Genomic DNA, 14,788 nt, shown 5'->3' with positions numbered 1-14,788 from the left:
TCGAGCGGAATCAAATAAGAACGTAAAAAAATAGGAGCAGACGTAGGCCATTCAGCCCTTTGAGCCTATTTTGATGAATCATAAAACAAATTACAATCTCAGAATTGCCTTATTTTTATCACCAGTGATGATTTTATCCAGTTCCTCAGAGGTCATGGAATGTATCCATGGAGGGCAGCCAGGTAAAGTAATCCCACTGGATAATAGCCAGGTAAAGTAATCCCACAGAATCAAGCCCATAGGATTGAAGTCAGATAACATAATCCACAGGATTGAGGCCAGGTACATAATCCCACAGGACCAGAGGTGGAGCTCACCAGAATGCACCAGAAACTCAGTTACATGGGTCTGGATTTTATAATCTCGCTGCTGAGATCGGTGACTAGATGAAAAACTTGTGTGCAGGTGCTGACACCCTTTTTAAAGGGCTGTCAGCCCTACCAGCTAATTTAAATATTTAAAGGTAAACTGAATTAAGATTAGATTAGAGATACAGCACTGAAACAGGCCCTTCGGCCCACCGAGTCTGTGCCGAACATCAACCACCCATTTATACTGATCGCAAATTCCTACCAAACTCTATTCCCTATATTTCCCTACCACCTACCTATACTAGTGACAATTTTTATAATGGCCAATTTACCTATCAACCTCCAAGTCTTTTGGCTTGTGGGAGGAAACCGGAGCACCCGGAGAAAACCCACGCAGACACAGGGAGAACTTGCAAACTCCACACAGGCAGTACCCGGAGGCTGCGGTGCTAACCACTGCGCCACTGTGCCGCCCTTAAAATAAATACATCTCTTTTGCTCCTCTTCCACATCTCCAATAACAATTAACTTAATTATTTTCCCCTTCCCCCCAAAACCCTTACCTTTACCATCTGACCTTACCCTCCCAAACTGCACAAACTTTCAACTACAACCTTTCCCACCATCCCTTAAACCCATGATGTTAATTTGACCCCTCCCACACCCCACCCGTCCCACACTGATAAACTTACCACCCCATCGTCCGCACCAGCATTGCGCCTCATTTCCCTATACAGGGAAGGCACGGAAGTGCCAGCCGCCGGGCCCAAGATCGCAGCGTGACATCAAGGGGCAATCTGAGCTTAATTAAATCAATCAGATTAATTTATTTAAATATTCAAATTGGCATCCTGTCAGTGAGCAACTGGGGGGGGGGGGGGGGTGCGGGGGAGGACGCCACCACGAGGCCTTGCCACCACCGGTAATATCAAGCTGAGCCCTCCCAGCGTCGGAGTGCGTGGCCGCCCTCTCCCAGAAGCATTTTCTGGCCCCCCTCCCCTCCACCCCGCCACGAAACTCGATGTCTGGGAATCAGTACAATCCAGCCCAATGATTTTGCAGCCTTCCCTTTAAGGGGAGAAACCTCTCCCTAGTCCTCACAGAACTAGCAATGGGCTCTGGCATGCCCTATCCCAGGAGTCCCCACTTCCCCAGCCTTGGTTCTGGAGGCCAGTGCATCAAAAGAGATGGTGTATACCAGCCTTCAGATTTTTAAAAATTCTTTCTTGGGATGTGAGCCTCGCTGGCAAGGTCAGGATTTATTTTTCCATCCCTAATTGCCCTTGAGAAGGTGCCGGTCAGCCACCTTCTTGAAGCTACTTCAGTCCATGTGGTGTAGGTACACCCACAGTGCTGTTAGGTAGGAAGTGTCAGGATTTTGACCCAGCAACAGTGAAGGAACGGCAATATAGTTCCAAGTCAGGATGGTGTTTCACTTGGAAGGGAACTTGCAGGTGGTGGTGTTCCCATGCGTCTGCAGCTCTTGTTCTTCTATGTGGTAGAGATCAAGGGTTTGGAAAGTGCTGTCGAAGGAGCCTTTGGCGAGTTGCTGCAGTGCATCTTGTAGATGGTACACACTGCTGCCACTGTGCATCAGTGGTGGATGGGGTGCCGATCAAGGAGGCTGCTTTTTCTTGGAAGGTGTTGAGCTTCCTGGGTATTGTTGGAGCTGCACTTATCCAAGCAAGTGGAGAGTATTCCACCACACTCCTGACTTGTGCCTTATAGATGGTGGACAGGCTTTGGGGAGACAGGAGGTGAGTTACTCGCCACTGAATTTGCAGCCTCTGACCTGCTCTTGTAGCCATAGAATTCAAGATTCAGCAATGGCAATGCCATTGAAAATCAAGGGGAGGTGGTTAGATTCTCTCTTGTTGGACATGGTCATTGCCTGGCACAAATGTGACTTGCCACTTATCTACCCAAGACTGAATGTCGTCCAGGTCTTGCATGCAGGCATGAACTGCCCATCAGTATCTAAGGAGTTGCAAATGGTGCTGAACACTGTGCAATCATCAGTGAACCTCCCCACTTCTAACCTCATGTTGAAGGGAAGGTCATTGATGAAGCAGCTGAAGATGGTTAGGCCTAGGACACTATCCTGAGGAACTCCTGCAGTGCTGTCCTGGGGCTGAGATTATTAGCCTGTAACAACCTGAGTAAGTGCCGCATAATAGCACTGTCAATGACACGTTCCATCATTTTGCTGATGTTGAGAATAGGTTGATGGGGCGGTAATTGAACAAATTGGATTTGTTCTGTTTTTTATGGACGTACAAGTGCATCAAGAGAGATGGCGTATACCAGCCTTCTTACACAAGGTGACCAAAGTGGAGATGCTTGGGGTTTCAGGAAAAGAGGGGGCAAATTCCAAGCTATTCCCCACCAATGCAGCCAGGCACCAATTTCTGTTTGTATGTGGCAGACAGACAGTGGAGATGGCAGTTAGACTCACAGGCCCCCTGTAAATGAGGTGCCCTCTCGCTGGCCCTAAAACCTCCAGCAGGGTTGGCACTGAGGACACCAGTGAGAACCATGCCAGTGACCGTGACATCATGAGGGTTTTCAGGCCCTCAGTATTGAGTCCCTGCGAGTTCTCAGTTCATTGGCAATTAGACTCCTTTGTTGCAGCGAGGAGGATGTGGCAGGATAAGAAACAGCACATTCTGTACAGATTAACAATACTCTCTCCTTCCCTAATTGCTTGGTATAGGTTACACTGGATTTATTCCACGAATGGGCAACGAGTTTGGACATTCTTACCAAGAACAGATGAAGAATGCCATGGACAAGTTTCAGCACAAACAGGTACCGGCATCTCTCTAACTCTGTCTCGAGGACGCCCTTCAAATGCTTCTCTACCAATGGTGCCAGGCTTCAGTAGGTTCTTATCCACACATCCATCCACTGAATCTGGATGCAAATAACACCTGGCATACCCCATGTCCAGGGGAAGCTCAGTTTGTTCTGGGTAGGGGTTCGAACAGCTAGCAGTATGGATTAGGAACCTTAACACAATGAGTAACTTTATAAATTTATGCCTTCTTATCAAACACACTGGTTTCGATTCCCACCAAGTAGAAATCAGGCCAGCAAACACCACCCATCACCCCCCCCCCCCCCCCCACCCCAGGACAGCTGTTGACTCCAGGTTCCTACAATATCTGGCAGCCTGGCCAACTGATCTCTGGGCCAAAAGGTGCATGATCCCTGGGGTAACCCAGATGCCAGAGGTAGTGGAGGTTGAGAGACTGCATTTGTGGAACCAGGTTGGGGAAGTTCTGCAGCTCCTCCTAGGGTCATTTACCTCTAACTCCTCTGCAGCCCAGCCACTATCTGATGTCCGGTGCTTTGTCCAGTTCAGTCCTAAAATAGCGTTGAGGTCCTATTGGCATCAGAGGACCCCTATTTAAATATTTCAAGCAGCTAGGGACTCATCACAAGCAGACCTTCCCCCCCGATTGGATGGATTGCAGTAAAATGGTGATAACGGGAATGGTGAGTTAATGCTTTGAAACATTTCCCTGTTGTCAGTTTGAAATCTCATCCTAATTGTTCATTTTTCCTTTCAGTACTTTGTGAGAAACAATCTGAGAGGTTATCGAGAGAATGCTCCTCAGCCTGATAGTAAACTTTACCTCAGCAAACCAATGGTTCCTAAATATGCTGGTCATGTGCCAGGTATGTTTTGCTTATGACTATACCATCACTGTGCAAATCCTCTGTACATACCCCATATACCATACGTAGGAACATAAGAACAGGAGCAGGCCATTTAGCCGCTTGAGCCTGACTTGCCACCTAACTCCATATACCCATCTTTTCCCCATATCCTTTAATGCCTTTGATGAACAAAAGTCTATCAATCTCAGATTTAAAATTAACAATAGATTTTCAGAAGAAAATTCCAAACTTCTTCTACCCTTGGTGTGCAGAAGTGTTTCCTAATTTCACTACTGAAACATCCAACTCTAATTTTTAGATGAAGCCAACTAGTCCTAGACTCCCCAACCAGCAGAAATAATTCCAATATACCCCATCAGTCCCTTTTAATATCTTGGAAAACTGTGATCAAACTACTCCTTAACCCCCTTGTAAATTCCACAGAATGCAACCCTAGTTTGTTTACACTCTCCTCAAAATTTAACACTTGGAGTCCAGGTGTCATTCTGGTAAATATACATTGCACTCCCTCCAAGGTCAATACATCCTTCCTAAGGTGCAGTGCCCAGAACTGCTCACAGTACTCCAGGTGTACGGCTGAAGCATAACTTCTACCTTCTGTATTCTATTCCTCTAGATATAAAGGCCAGCATTCCATTAGTATTTTGCTTATTTTCTGCACCTATCTATGACATTTTTAACGATCTATGTACCTGGACCCCCAAGTCTCTTTGGGCCTCACTGTTTCTAGATATTCACCATTTAGAAAGTACCTGTTCTATCCTTTTTAGTGGATGACCTCACATTTACCCACATTGAAATCTATTTGACACAGTTTTGCCCTTTCTTTTAATCTATCAATATCTCTTTGTAATTTTACGCTTCCATCTGTACTGCTTACAATGCTGCCTATAATTGTGTCATCAGCAAATTTGGATCTGTGGCTTTCTACTCCATCATCTAAGTTGTTAACAAATTTGGTAAATAATAGACGCCTCAACACAGATCATTGTTTAGTTTAGTTTAGAGATACAGCACTGAAACAGGCCCTTCGGCCCACCGAGTCTGTGCCGACCATCAACCACCCATTTATACTAATCCTACACTAATCCCATATTCCTATCACATCCCCACCTGTCCCTATATATTTCCCTACCACCTACCTATACTAGGGGCAATTTATAATGGCCAATTAACCTATCAACCTGCAAGTCTTTGGCATGTGGGAGGAAACTGGAGCACCCGGAGGAAACCCACACAGACACAGGGAGAACTTGCAAACTCCGCACAGGCAGTACCCAGAATCGAACCCGGGTCCCTGGAGCTGTGAGGCTGCGGTGCTAACCACTGCGCCACTGTGCCGCCCATTGTGGGATACCACTAGTCACATCCTCGGAATTAAAGTACCTGCCCATTATCCCTACTCTGTCTCCTGCCGCTCAACCAATTTCCGAACCAGATCAATAATTTGCCTTCAATTCTGTGAGCTTCAACTTTAGCCAACAGCCTCATAAGGAACTTTATCAAATGCATTCTGGAAGTCCTTATGAATGACATTCATAGACATTCCCCTGTTCACTACATTTGTCACCCTTTAAAGAAAAGAACGATTCATCAGGTATGACCTTACCCTTTACAAATCCATGTTGGCTCTCTCTGATCAGCAGAAAATTTTCAAGGTGTTCAATCACCCAATCCTTAATTATCGACTCTAGCAATTTCCTGGCAACAGATGTTAGGCTAACCATTGTATAATTCCCCGATTTCCCTCTGTCACCTTTCTTAAATACAGGAGTGACTTGTGCAATTTACCAATATAAAGGAATGGTTCCAGAATTGAAAGAACTTTGTAAGATTAAAGTTAGGGCATCTGCAATGTTCTCATTCAGTTCCTTTAAAACCCTGGCATGTAAACCATCTGGTCCTGGGTATTTGGCACTCATTGGTGCCTTTATTTTCTTAATTACTGTTGTTTTACATAATGTTAATTTTGTTGAGTCCCTGTCCCAGATTCAGTATTAGTTTCTGTGAGATGTCTGACATGCTAACCTGTTCCTGTTCTGTAAATACTGACACAAAGTAATTATTCAGCACGTCTGCTATTTCCTTATTTCCGTTGACAATATCACCGTTATCAGTTTTCAAGGGGCCCACATTTCTCCTAGCCACAATCTTTTTCCCAATTTAATTGTAAATACTTTATGTTGAGTTTGATATCCTTTGCAAGTTTCTTTTCGTACCACCTACTATCTGTTTTGTCACCTTTTGCTGTTCTTTGTGTGCTAGTTTTTTTGCATTTTTGTATGCTTTTTCTTTTAGTTTTATGTTGTCTCTTACCTCTTTACCCATCCATGGCTGTTTCTATTTGACAAGTAGAGGTCTTGCTCTTTGGGGCTATAAACTGGTTCTGTACCACATTAGATTATTTTTTGAAACAGCTCTTTGGGGCTATAAACTGGTTCTGTACCACATTAAATTATTTTTTGAACACCTCCCACTGATCCTCTGTCGTTTCAGCTGTGAACACACTTGCCCAGTTTACTGCAGTCTCTCTTGCATCCCAACGAAATCAGCCTTACCTAAATCTAGAATCTCAGTAGCTGTTTCACATTTCTCCCTTTCAAACACTGCATTGAATATCATCATGTTATGATCGCTATTTGATAAGTGTTCACACCTCGTTAGGCTGTTAGTTAAATCTGGCTCATTAGTCACTGATAAATGCCCCCTTGCTGGTTCTAGGACATAATGTTGCAGAAAACTATCCTGAACACACTCAAGAACTTCACTCCCTGTTTGACATGTGCTAGTCTGCTTATCCCAATCTATATGAAAGTTAAAATCCTCCATTAAAACTGCTCTGCCTTTACTACATGCTTGTCTAATCTCTGTATTTATAAATTCTACTACTTCACAGCTGCTACCACTACAGTCTTAAATCATTTTCTATTTTCCACCCATAAAGTCTCCACTGCCTGCTTACCTCTCATTATGCCCTTTCTTACCATTGAAGTGATTTCGCCCTTAATCACTAAGTTACTCTTCCCCCTCCACCATCTTCCTTATCTTTCCAGTAGACCTTATAACCTGGTATAATTAGTTCCAATCCTGACCATCCTGCAGCCATATCTCAGTAATAGTTACTATGTCATACCCCACAAGTTGAATTTTCTCCAGCAATTCATTCAGTTTTCTCCTTATACTCACTGACTTTGTATAAAGCATGCGTATTTGGGTCAAATACCCTAACCTGCCCTGCTCTAATGTTTTACTCACACATTTCTTTCTCTCTCCTGGTTTGTTTACTTTATATATTTTAGTTCTCCCTCTACCTGTAGTGCCTAAAGCACAATTTCTAACTGTTAATCTACTCGCTTCACTTTTGTTTGTTTTTGATTATCTATGTTCTATTCCAGAAAGCCAGTTGATGAAGGATAGAACTGCAACCAATCTTTGCACACTTTTATATTTATTTACAGAATTAAATATTGTAAGAATATACCTCTTAACCCAACAATCACAGTTTAAGTCTGTGTTTATTTATAGGGAGCCCAAATGAATGCCCACCACCTACATACAATTGAACACAATTATAGTTAGGGCATCTGTAATGTTCTTACCTACTTCCTTTAAAATCCTGGGTTGCAAATCATTTGGTCCTGGGGATTTGGTACTCTTTGGTGCCTTTATTAAGCACTATTAATGATAACAACAACTTATATTTATATAGCACCTTTAACCATAATAAAACATTCCCAGACTCTTTACAGGACCATTATAAAACATGGCACTGAGGTACAAAAGGAGATATTAGGTCAGATGATCAAAAGCATGGACAAAAAGGCAGGTTTTAAGAAGTGTCTTAAAGGAGGAAAGTGAGGTGGAGAGGCGGAGAGGTGTAGGGACGGTATTCCCGAGCTTGGGGCCTCGGCAACTGAAAGTGCGGCCACCAATAGTGCAGCGTTTAAAATCAGGGATGCACAAGAGTCCAGAATTAGAGGAGCACAGGTATCTTGGAGAATTGTGGGGCTGGAAGAGGTTACAGAGATAGGGAGGGGCGAGGCCATAGAGAGATTTGAAAACAAGGATGAAAATTTTAAAATTAAGACATTGCTTGACCGGGAGCCAATGTAGGTCAGCGAGCACAGGGATGATAGGGGAACAGGACCTGGTGCGAGTTAAGACACAGGCAACAGAGTTTTGGATGACCTCAAGTTCACAGAGTAGAATGTGGGAGACCAGCCAGGTGTGCATTGGGATCACCAAGCCTAGAGATAACAAAGACAAGAATGAGGGCTGCAGCAGCAGATGAGCTGAGATGGGACAAAGTTGAGTGATGTTAGAGGTGGAAATGTGCAGTCTTAGTGATGGCATGAATATGAGGTTTGAAGCTCATCTCAGGGTCAAATGTGACACCAAGGTTGTGAACAGACTAGCTTAATCTCAGACTGTGGCCAGGGAGAAGGATGGAGTTGGTTGGTAGTTAGGGAACAGAGTTTGGAGCGGGGACTGAAAACAATGACTCAGTCTTCCCAATATTTAATTGGAGGAAATTTCTGTTCATCCAGTACTGGATGTCAGATAAGTAGTCTGATAATTTAGCAACAGTGAAGGAGTCGATAGAAGTAGTGGTGAGATAGAGCTGAGTGTCAGCAGCATACATGTGAAAACTAACACTATGCTTTTGAATGATGTTACCGAGGGGCAGCATGAAATAGGAAGGGGCCAAGGATAGATCCATGGGGAACACCACAGGTAACAGTGTGGGAGCAGAAAAAGAAGTCATTGCAAAATTAATAAACAATTAACAAGCTATACTACTTTTTCTACCTGGGCTCTGCCCCTCTACTTATGAGTTAAAAAGTCCTTGTGACTGCCCTATTTGTCCTTTCTGCTAGCCCTGGTCCCAACCCGGTTCTTGTGGAGCCAATCCCAACAGTACAGTTCCTTCCTCTCCCAATACTGGTGCCAGTATCCCCTGAAATAGAATCCCTCTTTACCACACCACTCCTTCCACCATGTGTTCATCTGCTTATCCATATCTCAAATTGTATGTGGCTCGGGTAATAATTCAGATTGTGTAACCCTTGAGGTCCTGTTCTTTGATTTATCTCCTAGTTCCTGGTACTCAGTAAACAGCAACTCTTGCCTACTCTTCCTCATGTTGTTGGTCCCAACATGGATCACAACAACTGGACCCTGCCCCTTCCTCTCCACTCACCCTGGCACCAGGTAGGCAACAGCCATGTGGGACTCTCTATCCTACTTTCAAAGGATGCTATCTGTCCCCCTAATTATTGAATCATCAACAACTACCACATTTTCTTCCCCTTCTCTTTCTCTGCCTCCCACTTTGGATACCTTTCATCTCCATGGTGCCATGGTACGAATTCTGTCTGTCCTTTCAACAGTCTTTATCCTTACCCTCACAGGTATCAAGTACACTGTACTTGTTGAATAGGATCAGTTGTTTTCTATCTCCCCTTACTCTATATTGGTCACACCACCTCTGTTCTGACCCTGCACCACTGTGGCTCATTTGGTAGCACTCTTGCCTCTGAAACATAAGGTTCCAGATTCAAGTCCGATTCCAGGCCTTGAGCATAAGAATCAAGACTGACACTCTTTCAGATGAGATATTAAACTGAGGCTCTGTATTCTTGCTCAGGTGGATGTAAGAGATTCCATGGCACTATTTCAAAGTAAAGCAGGGGAGACATCTCTGGTGTCCAGGCCAATATTTATCCCTCAATCAACATCACAAAAACAGATTATCTGGTCATTATCACATTGCTGTTTGTGGGAGTTTGTTGTGCGCGTACTGGCTGCTGTGTTTCCTGCATTATCACAGTGACTACACTTCAAAAAGTACTTCATTGGCTGTAAAGTACTTTGAGACATTCGATGGTCGTGGAAGTTTCTATAAAAATGCAAGTCTTTCTTTTACGAGGTGCGACTGAAATCTGGAGAAAACTGTCCAGATACTGCTCCCCCTCCCTTATGTGTTGGAGTGCCTCCAACTCGCACTCCAGCTCAATGACTCTGAGCCAGGGATTCGAGATGGGAAACAAAATATACTTTATTCATAAAAATCTGTAAAAATTACATTCCCAAAGAGTTTAAAACAGCATCTGTTGCAAATGTGTTCACTTGGGACAGTCTTGCTATCCACAAACTGCCACATACTGCAGTCCAGACACACACCTACTTTGCCACATCATAGTCAAGATTATTTAAAATTATTCATATCTAGTTTTTAGTTTGTTGTAAGTATTTTTTTTTTCACTCATTGAACACTAGTGTACACACTGAATACATACTGGATTCTCATAGCACACTCATTGAATATGCAAGTACACTTAAAGAATTTCACACAATTAACAGAGGTTTCATAGTTTTAGCTTTGTCCAAAGTAGATCAAAGGAGTGATCTGGATTAAGGGTGACTTTGCTCTTTAGTTAGCAATATCACTGTGCAGATTGCTTTAAGTATGGCTGAATCTGGGCACTCTGCTATGCTACTACTGAAACAGCAAATTTCATTCCTGTTCATTTCAATCTGATTAGCACCACACTTGATAAGCTCCGCCTTTCAAACATCAAGATTCAAGTATTCTAGGAACACTGGAATAGGAGGCAGCCATTTGGTCCCTCGAGTCTGTTCAGCCATTCAATTAGATCGTGACTGGCCTGTACTTTAACTCCATAATCCCAGCTTGGGTCTATATCCCTTAATATTTCTGCCTATCAAAAATCTATCAATCTCAATTTTTAACTTTTCAGTTGACCCCCAGCCTCATCAGCTTTATTGGGGCGAGTTCTACCTTTCCACAAACTTTTGTGTGAAGAAATGTTTTTTTTCATCATCCCTGAATGGCATCGCTTTAATTTTATGCTCTCTTTGTTCTAGACTTCGCAGAGGAAGAAATAGTGTCTCTCCTTTACCCAATAAATTCTTTAATCATCTTAAGCACCTTAATTAGATCACCCCCTTAATCTTCTGTGCTCAAGGGAATACAAGCCTCGTCTGTTTGGGGACAGCTGGTTTGTTTTCAGTCAACTAAAACACATTTAAAACCTTACAGGTGCAAAACTCATATCCATAACATTTCAGTAAATGGCGTTATGGAAGCCAGAGGCCCTTTGAGTGGGGCACACTGCAGCTCCAGCCGCTTCCAATGCAGGGTGCTTGCACAGGCAACCTCTGCATGCGCCAGAAGCTTCTGAACTGGTACTTTCATGGCATCACATAGCTATACTGGCTGATTTGATGCTCTACTTATGAGCTTGGATCACGCAGGTCCATTCAACATATTCACTTGTCACTCACCAAAGAACATGAGTCCAGCTATAAAAAAAAACAAGAAATGCTGGAAATACTCAGCAGGTCTGGCAGCATCTGTGGAGAGAGAAGCCGAGTTAACGTTTCAGGTCAGTGACCTTTCATCAGACAAGTATCTGGCTGGTGGCTATGAATGCCAGGTGAAGTGAAGGAGCCTGTTCATCAGTGCTGTGCTGTTACTTTCTTTTCCCCATTGTGTGTGTGCTGTGGCTGGGCAGGTGGCAGTTCTTGGGCATCTGAAAGCAGAAATCAGAAAGGTGATGGCTGGGGTGAGGGAAGTGGGGTGGGGAGGACAGCAAGACATCCATGGTCACACCATCTGCAACTTTATCATCATACCACATAGCAGGATGAGGGTGAGGTGGGAGTTGAGAAGGGGCATAAGGCAGGAACATACGGTCATCTTCAATTTTGCGAGCTGCTTACCTCCAAGGGAACAAGGGCAAATTGTGACCTCTGGACCATTTCTACATTTCCTTTCAATTTTTCCCATTATAAATTCCCATGTCCATGTTTAGATTGCAAATGGCCTATGTATGTCATGTTGTAATTCAAAGTGATTACTTGCAAGGCGTATCAGCCATATGGGGGCCAATCCCAAAGACTGTCCTGTCCCTCCAACGGAGCCAAGTATGCACACCTCATTTGTGGCTGTCCATGTGCCTAGACAGAGCCAGCAGCCTGAACCATGTTCGGTCCCAGATGATTTTTGCCAGGAGAAGGTCAGGAACTCAGGGTCGTGGATGGGGAGGGGGGGGGGGGGGGTGGTTGGCGGCTGGTTTTTGGGAGTAGACCTGGAACTCTGGAAGGAGGTCAAGAACTTTGGGGGTGGGGGTCTAGAACTCAGGTGGAGAAGTAGGAAGAATGAAAGGCAATATAAACTAACTGGTACAATTCTAAAAGGGATGCAGGAACAGAAACACCTCTGGGTGTACATAAACAAGTCTCTGAAGGTGGAAATTAGAGAAGGCGATTAAAAGGCTTACAGGATCCTTGGCTTTATAATTAGAAGCGTAGAGCACAAAAGGAAGGAAGTTATGCTAAACATTTATAAAATACTGTTAGGTTTCAGCTGGGATATTTTGCTCATTTCTGGGTACCTTACTTTAGGAAGAATGTCAAGGCCTTCAAGAGGGTGCTAGGGAAGTTTACTAGAAATGATACCAAGGATGAAAGATTTCAGTTAAATGGAGAGACTGGAGAAATGGGGTTGTTGTTCTCCTTAAAATAAACTGTAGTGTGTGTTCCTGCCAACATGCATTACATTACATTTATGTGTTATTTGCCAGACTCGACAATTCCAATGTTCTCCTGGTCAGCCTCCCATCTTCCACCCTCAATTAACTTGTGCTTATCTAAAACTCTGCTGCATGTATCCTATTTACCCATCACCTCTGTGCTCATTGATCTACAGTGACACCCAGACCAACAACGTGACAATTTTAATGTTCTCTTCCTCTGTTGAAATCCCTCCATCCTTCACCCTTCCTATCGGAACTCGGCAGTATGAGCACTACACGTTCTCTGAAATCCATAGTGCGAGCGATATGCATTCTCTAAAATCAATAGTTTGAGCATTGTACATTCCCTGAGCTCAGGAGTGTGAGCACTGCATGTTCTTGAACTTGGGAGTATGAGTGCTGCACATTCTCTGAACTCGGGGGTGTGAGCGCTGTACGTTCTCTGAACCCTGGAGTGTGAGTGCTGCGAACCAGGGAATGTGAGCCCTGTCTGAACTCTGAAAGCAGTAGTGCACTGTGAGCTTTGGAGCCTGCCTGACATGATTGGATCAAATTACACAATGTAGATACCTTGAACTACTCTACAGCAGGCAGGATGAAATTACAATAAAAGCAAAGTACTGCGGATGCTGGAAATCTGATATAAAAACAGAAAGTGCTCGAAATACTCAACAAGTCTGGAAACATCTATGGAGAGAAACAGAGTTAACATTGAGTCAGATATGACTCTTCTTCATAACCGAATCAAATTACACAATTCTAGACAAACTGTTGGGTGTGTCTTGTCCTCCAAGCGGACCTATCAGAAATCTAGTCAAACCCACTTGTGGTGCTAATAAATGCAACCGTTGTAATTACACTCTCCCTGTAGTGGAGATGCTGCAGCTCTACCATTCAGGGGAGGCTGTAATTACAACAGAGTTTACTTAGACAGTTTCCATTATAAATGAGGATGTAGGAATTTATAACAGAAAGTTAAAAATTAAGAATTAACATATAGGTGATACTATGCAGAATGCAAGCTTTGAAACATTTTTTCATAGGTAGAAATCGAAACAAGTACCCGCAGATAAAAAAACAAAAATGTTGGAAATACTCAGCAGGTCTGGCAGCATCTCTGGAGAGAGAAATAGTTAATGTTTCAGTTGACATGAAATGCTAGCTGTTTCTTCATAGATGCTACAAGACCCATTGAGTATTGCCAGCAATTTCTGTTTTTATTTCAGATTTCTAGCATCTGCACTATTTAGCTTTTGTTGAAGTACCCACCGATACTTCAGTCTGCATCATGAGCTCAATCTTTTGTCAGATGATGTGATGAGAACCATTATTTGTTTCTCAGTGGTTCAATGCTTTGTGTTTTACAGGGGCTAACTTTGATATTGGATCAACATTTGGCAAGAATTCTAGAATCGCTCACAGACAAATTCACTGTCTGTGATTTCAGCTCGGTATGCAAAGTCATGTTATCTGAGGATTTTATTGGGATCTGTTTAGCATTTGTAACTGAAGCATAGAAAACCGGAAAGTACCAAAGAAGAAAGGCATTGTTAAAATAGGCTGAATGTGATAAATAAAGGATGGTTCTGATCAAAATATACACAACATTGCTCCTTGACCTGAGTACAACAGCAAAAAAGAACCCAAGTGATGTCAGGCACAACTGGCCCTCAAAGTATCAAGGGCTCACAATAGCATCAGGCTGTTTATTGTGCTAATTCCACAGCCCTGATTTTAGCTAAGGACAGGAGTTGTGTGGATAAGGCCCAGGTGAAGGGAAAACACACAAGATTTTAACTCAGGCTTCACCGATATTAGGCCCTGTCAGTCTGCTGCCCTAACATGGAGAGTAGCCCTAGCTGGCAGGTGGGCAAGATCAATAGGAGGCCGACATCAGGGACCATGAAGAAACGGTTACCAGCACTCAGGTAAATGATTGGTTGGAAGGGTTTTGGGAGGGTCACATCGTAAGGGGAGTTGGGGAAAGGCAAGTGAGGCCTAAATTTTCCATCTGGGGCCTGCAGGAGCTCTCCTGACCCTACTGGCCCCACAAGGAATGTTTATTTTAAAAAAAGAGAAAATACACTTAACTTTCTGGGCTACTTTGAGCCCATCCTTCTCTTCTCGCTCAGTTGGCCTAGTGTGAAAGATACAATGGCCTCCCCATGCAGGCTTCAGGTTCAAATTTCAGTCAGGCTCTGATGATATCATTGGAGGCCAAACTGCATATTT

At 43.5% G+C, this 14,788-nt stretch overlaps 1 protein-coding gene across 1 annotated transcript in view; it reads left to right on the top strand.

Moving 5' to 3' along the window:
- Positions 1–13,997, top strand: part of LOC137347517 (ciliary microtubule inner protein 2A-like) — a 37,817-nt gene extending 23,820 nt beyond the window's left edge. The window contains exons 5-7 of the mRNA XM_068011970.1: positions 3,025–3,119; positions 3,884–3,992; positions 13,924–13,997. Of these exons, the coding sequence (XP_067868071.1) occupies positions 3,025–3,119; positions 3,884–3,992; positions 13,924–13,997 (278 nt within the window). The remainder of the gene's footprint in view (positions 1–3,024; positions 3,120–3,883; positions 3,993–13,923) is intronic.
- The last annotated feature ends 791 nt before the right edge of the window (positions 13,998–14,788 follow it).

This window comes from Heterodontus francisci, chromosome 32 (genome assembly GCF_036365525.1).
Source record: "Heterodontus francisci isolate sHetFra1 chromosome 32, sHetFra1.hap1, whole genome shotgun sequence".
Classification (NCBI taxonomy): domain Eukaryota; kingdom Metazoa; phylum Chordata; class Chondrichthyes; order Heterodontiformes; family Heterodontidae; genus Heterodontus; species Heterodontus francisci.
Note: the sequence above shows the minus strand (reverse complement) of the source record. Positions and strands in the feature narration are given on the sequence as shown.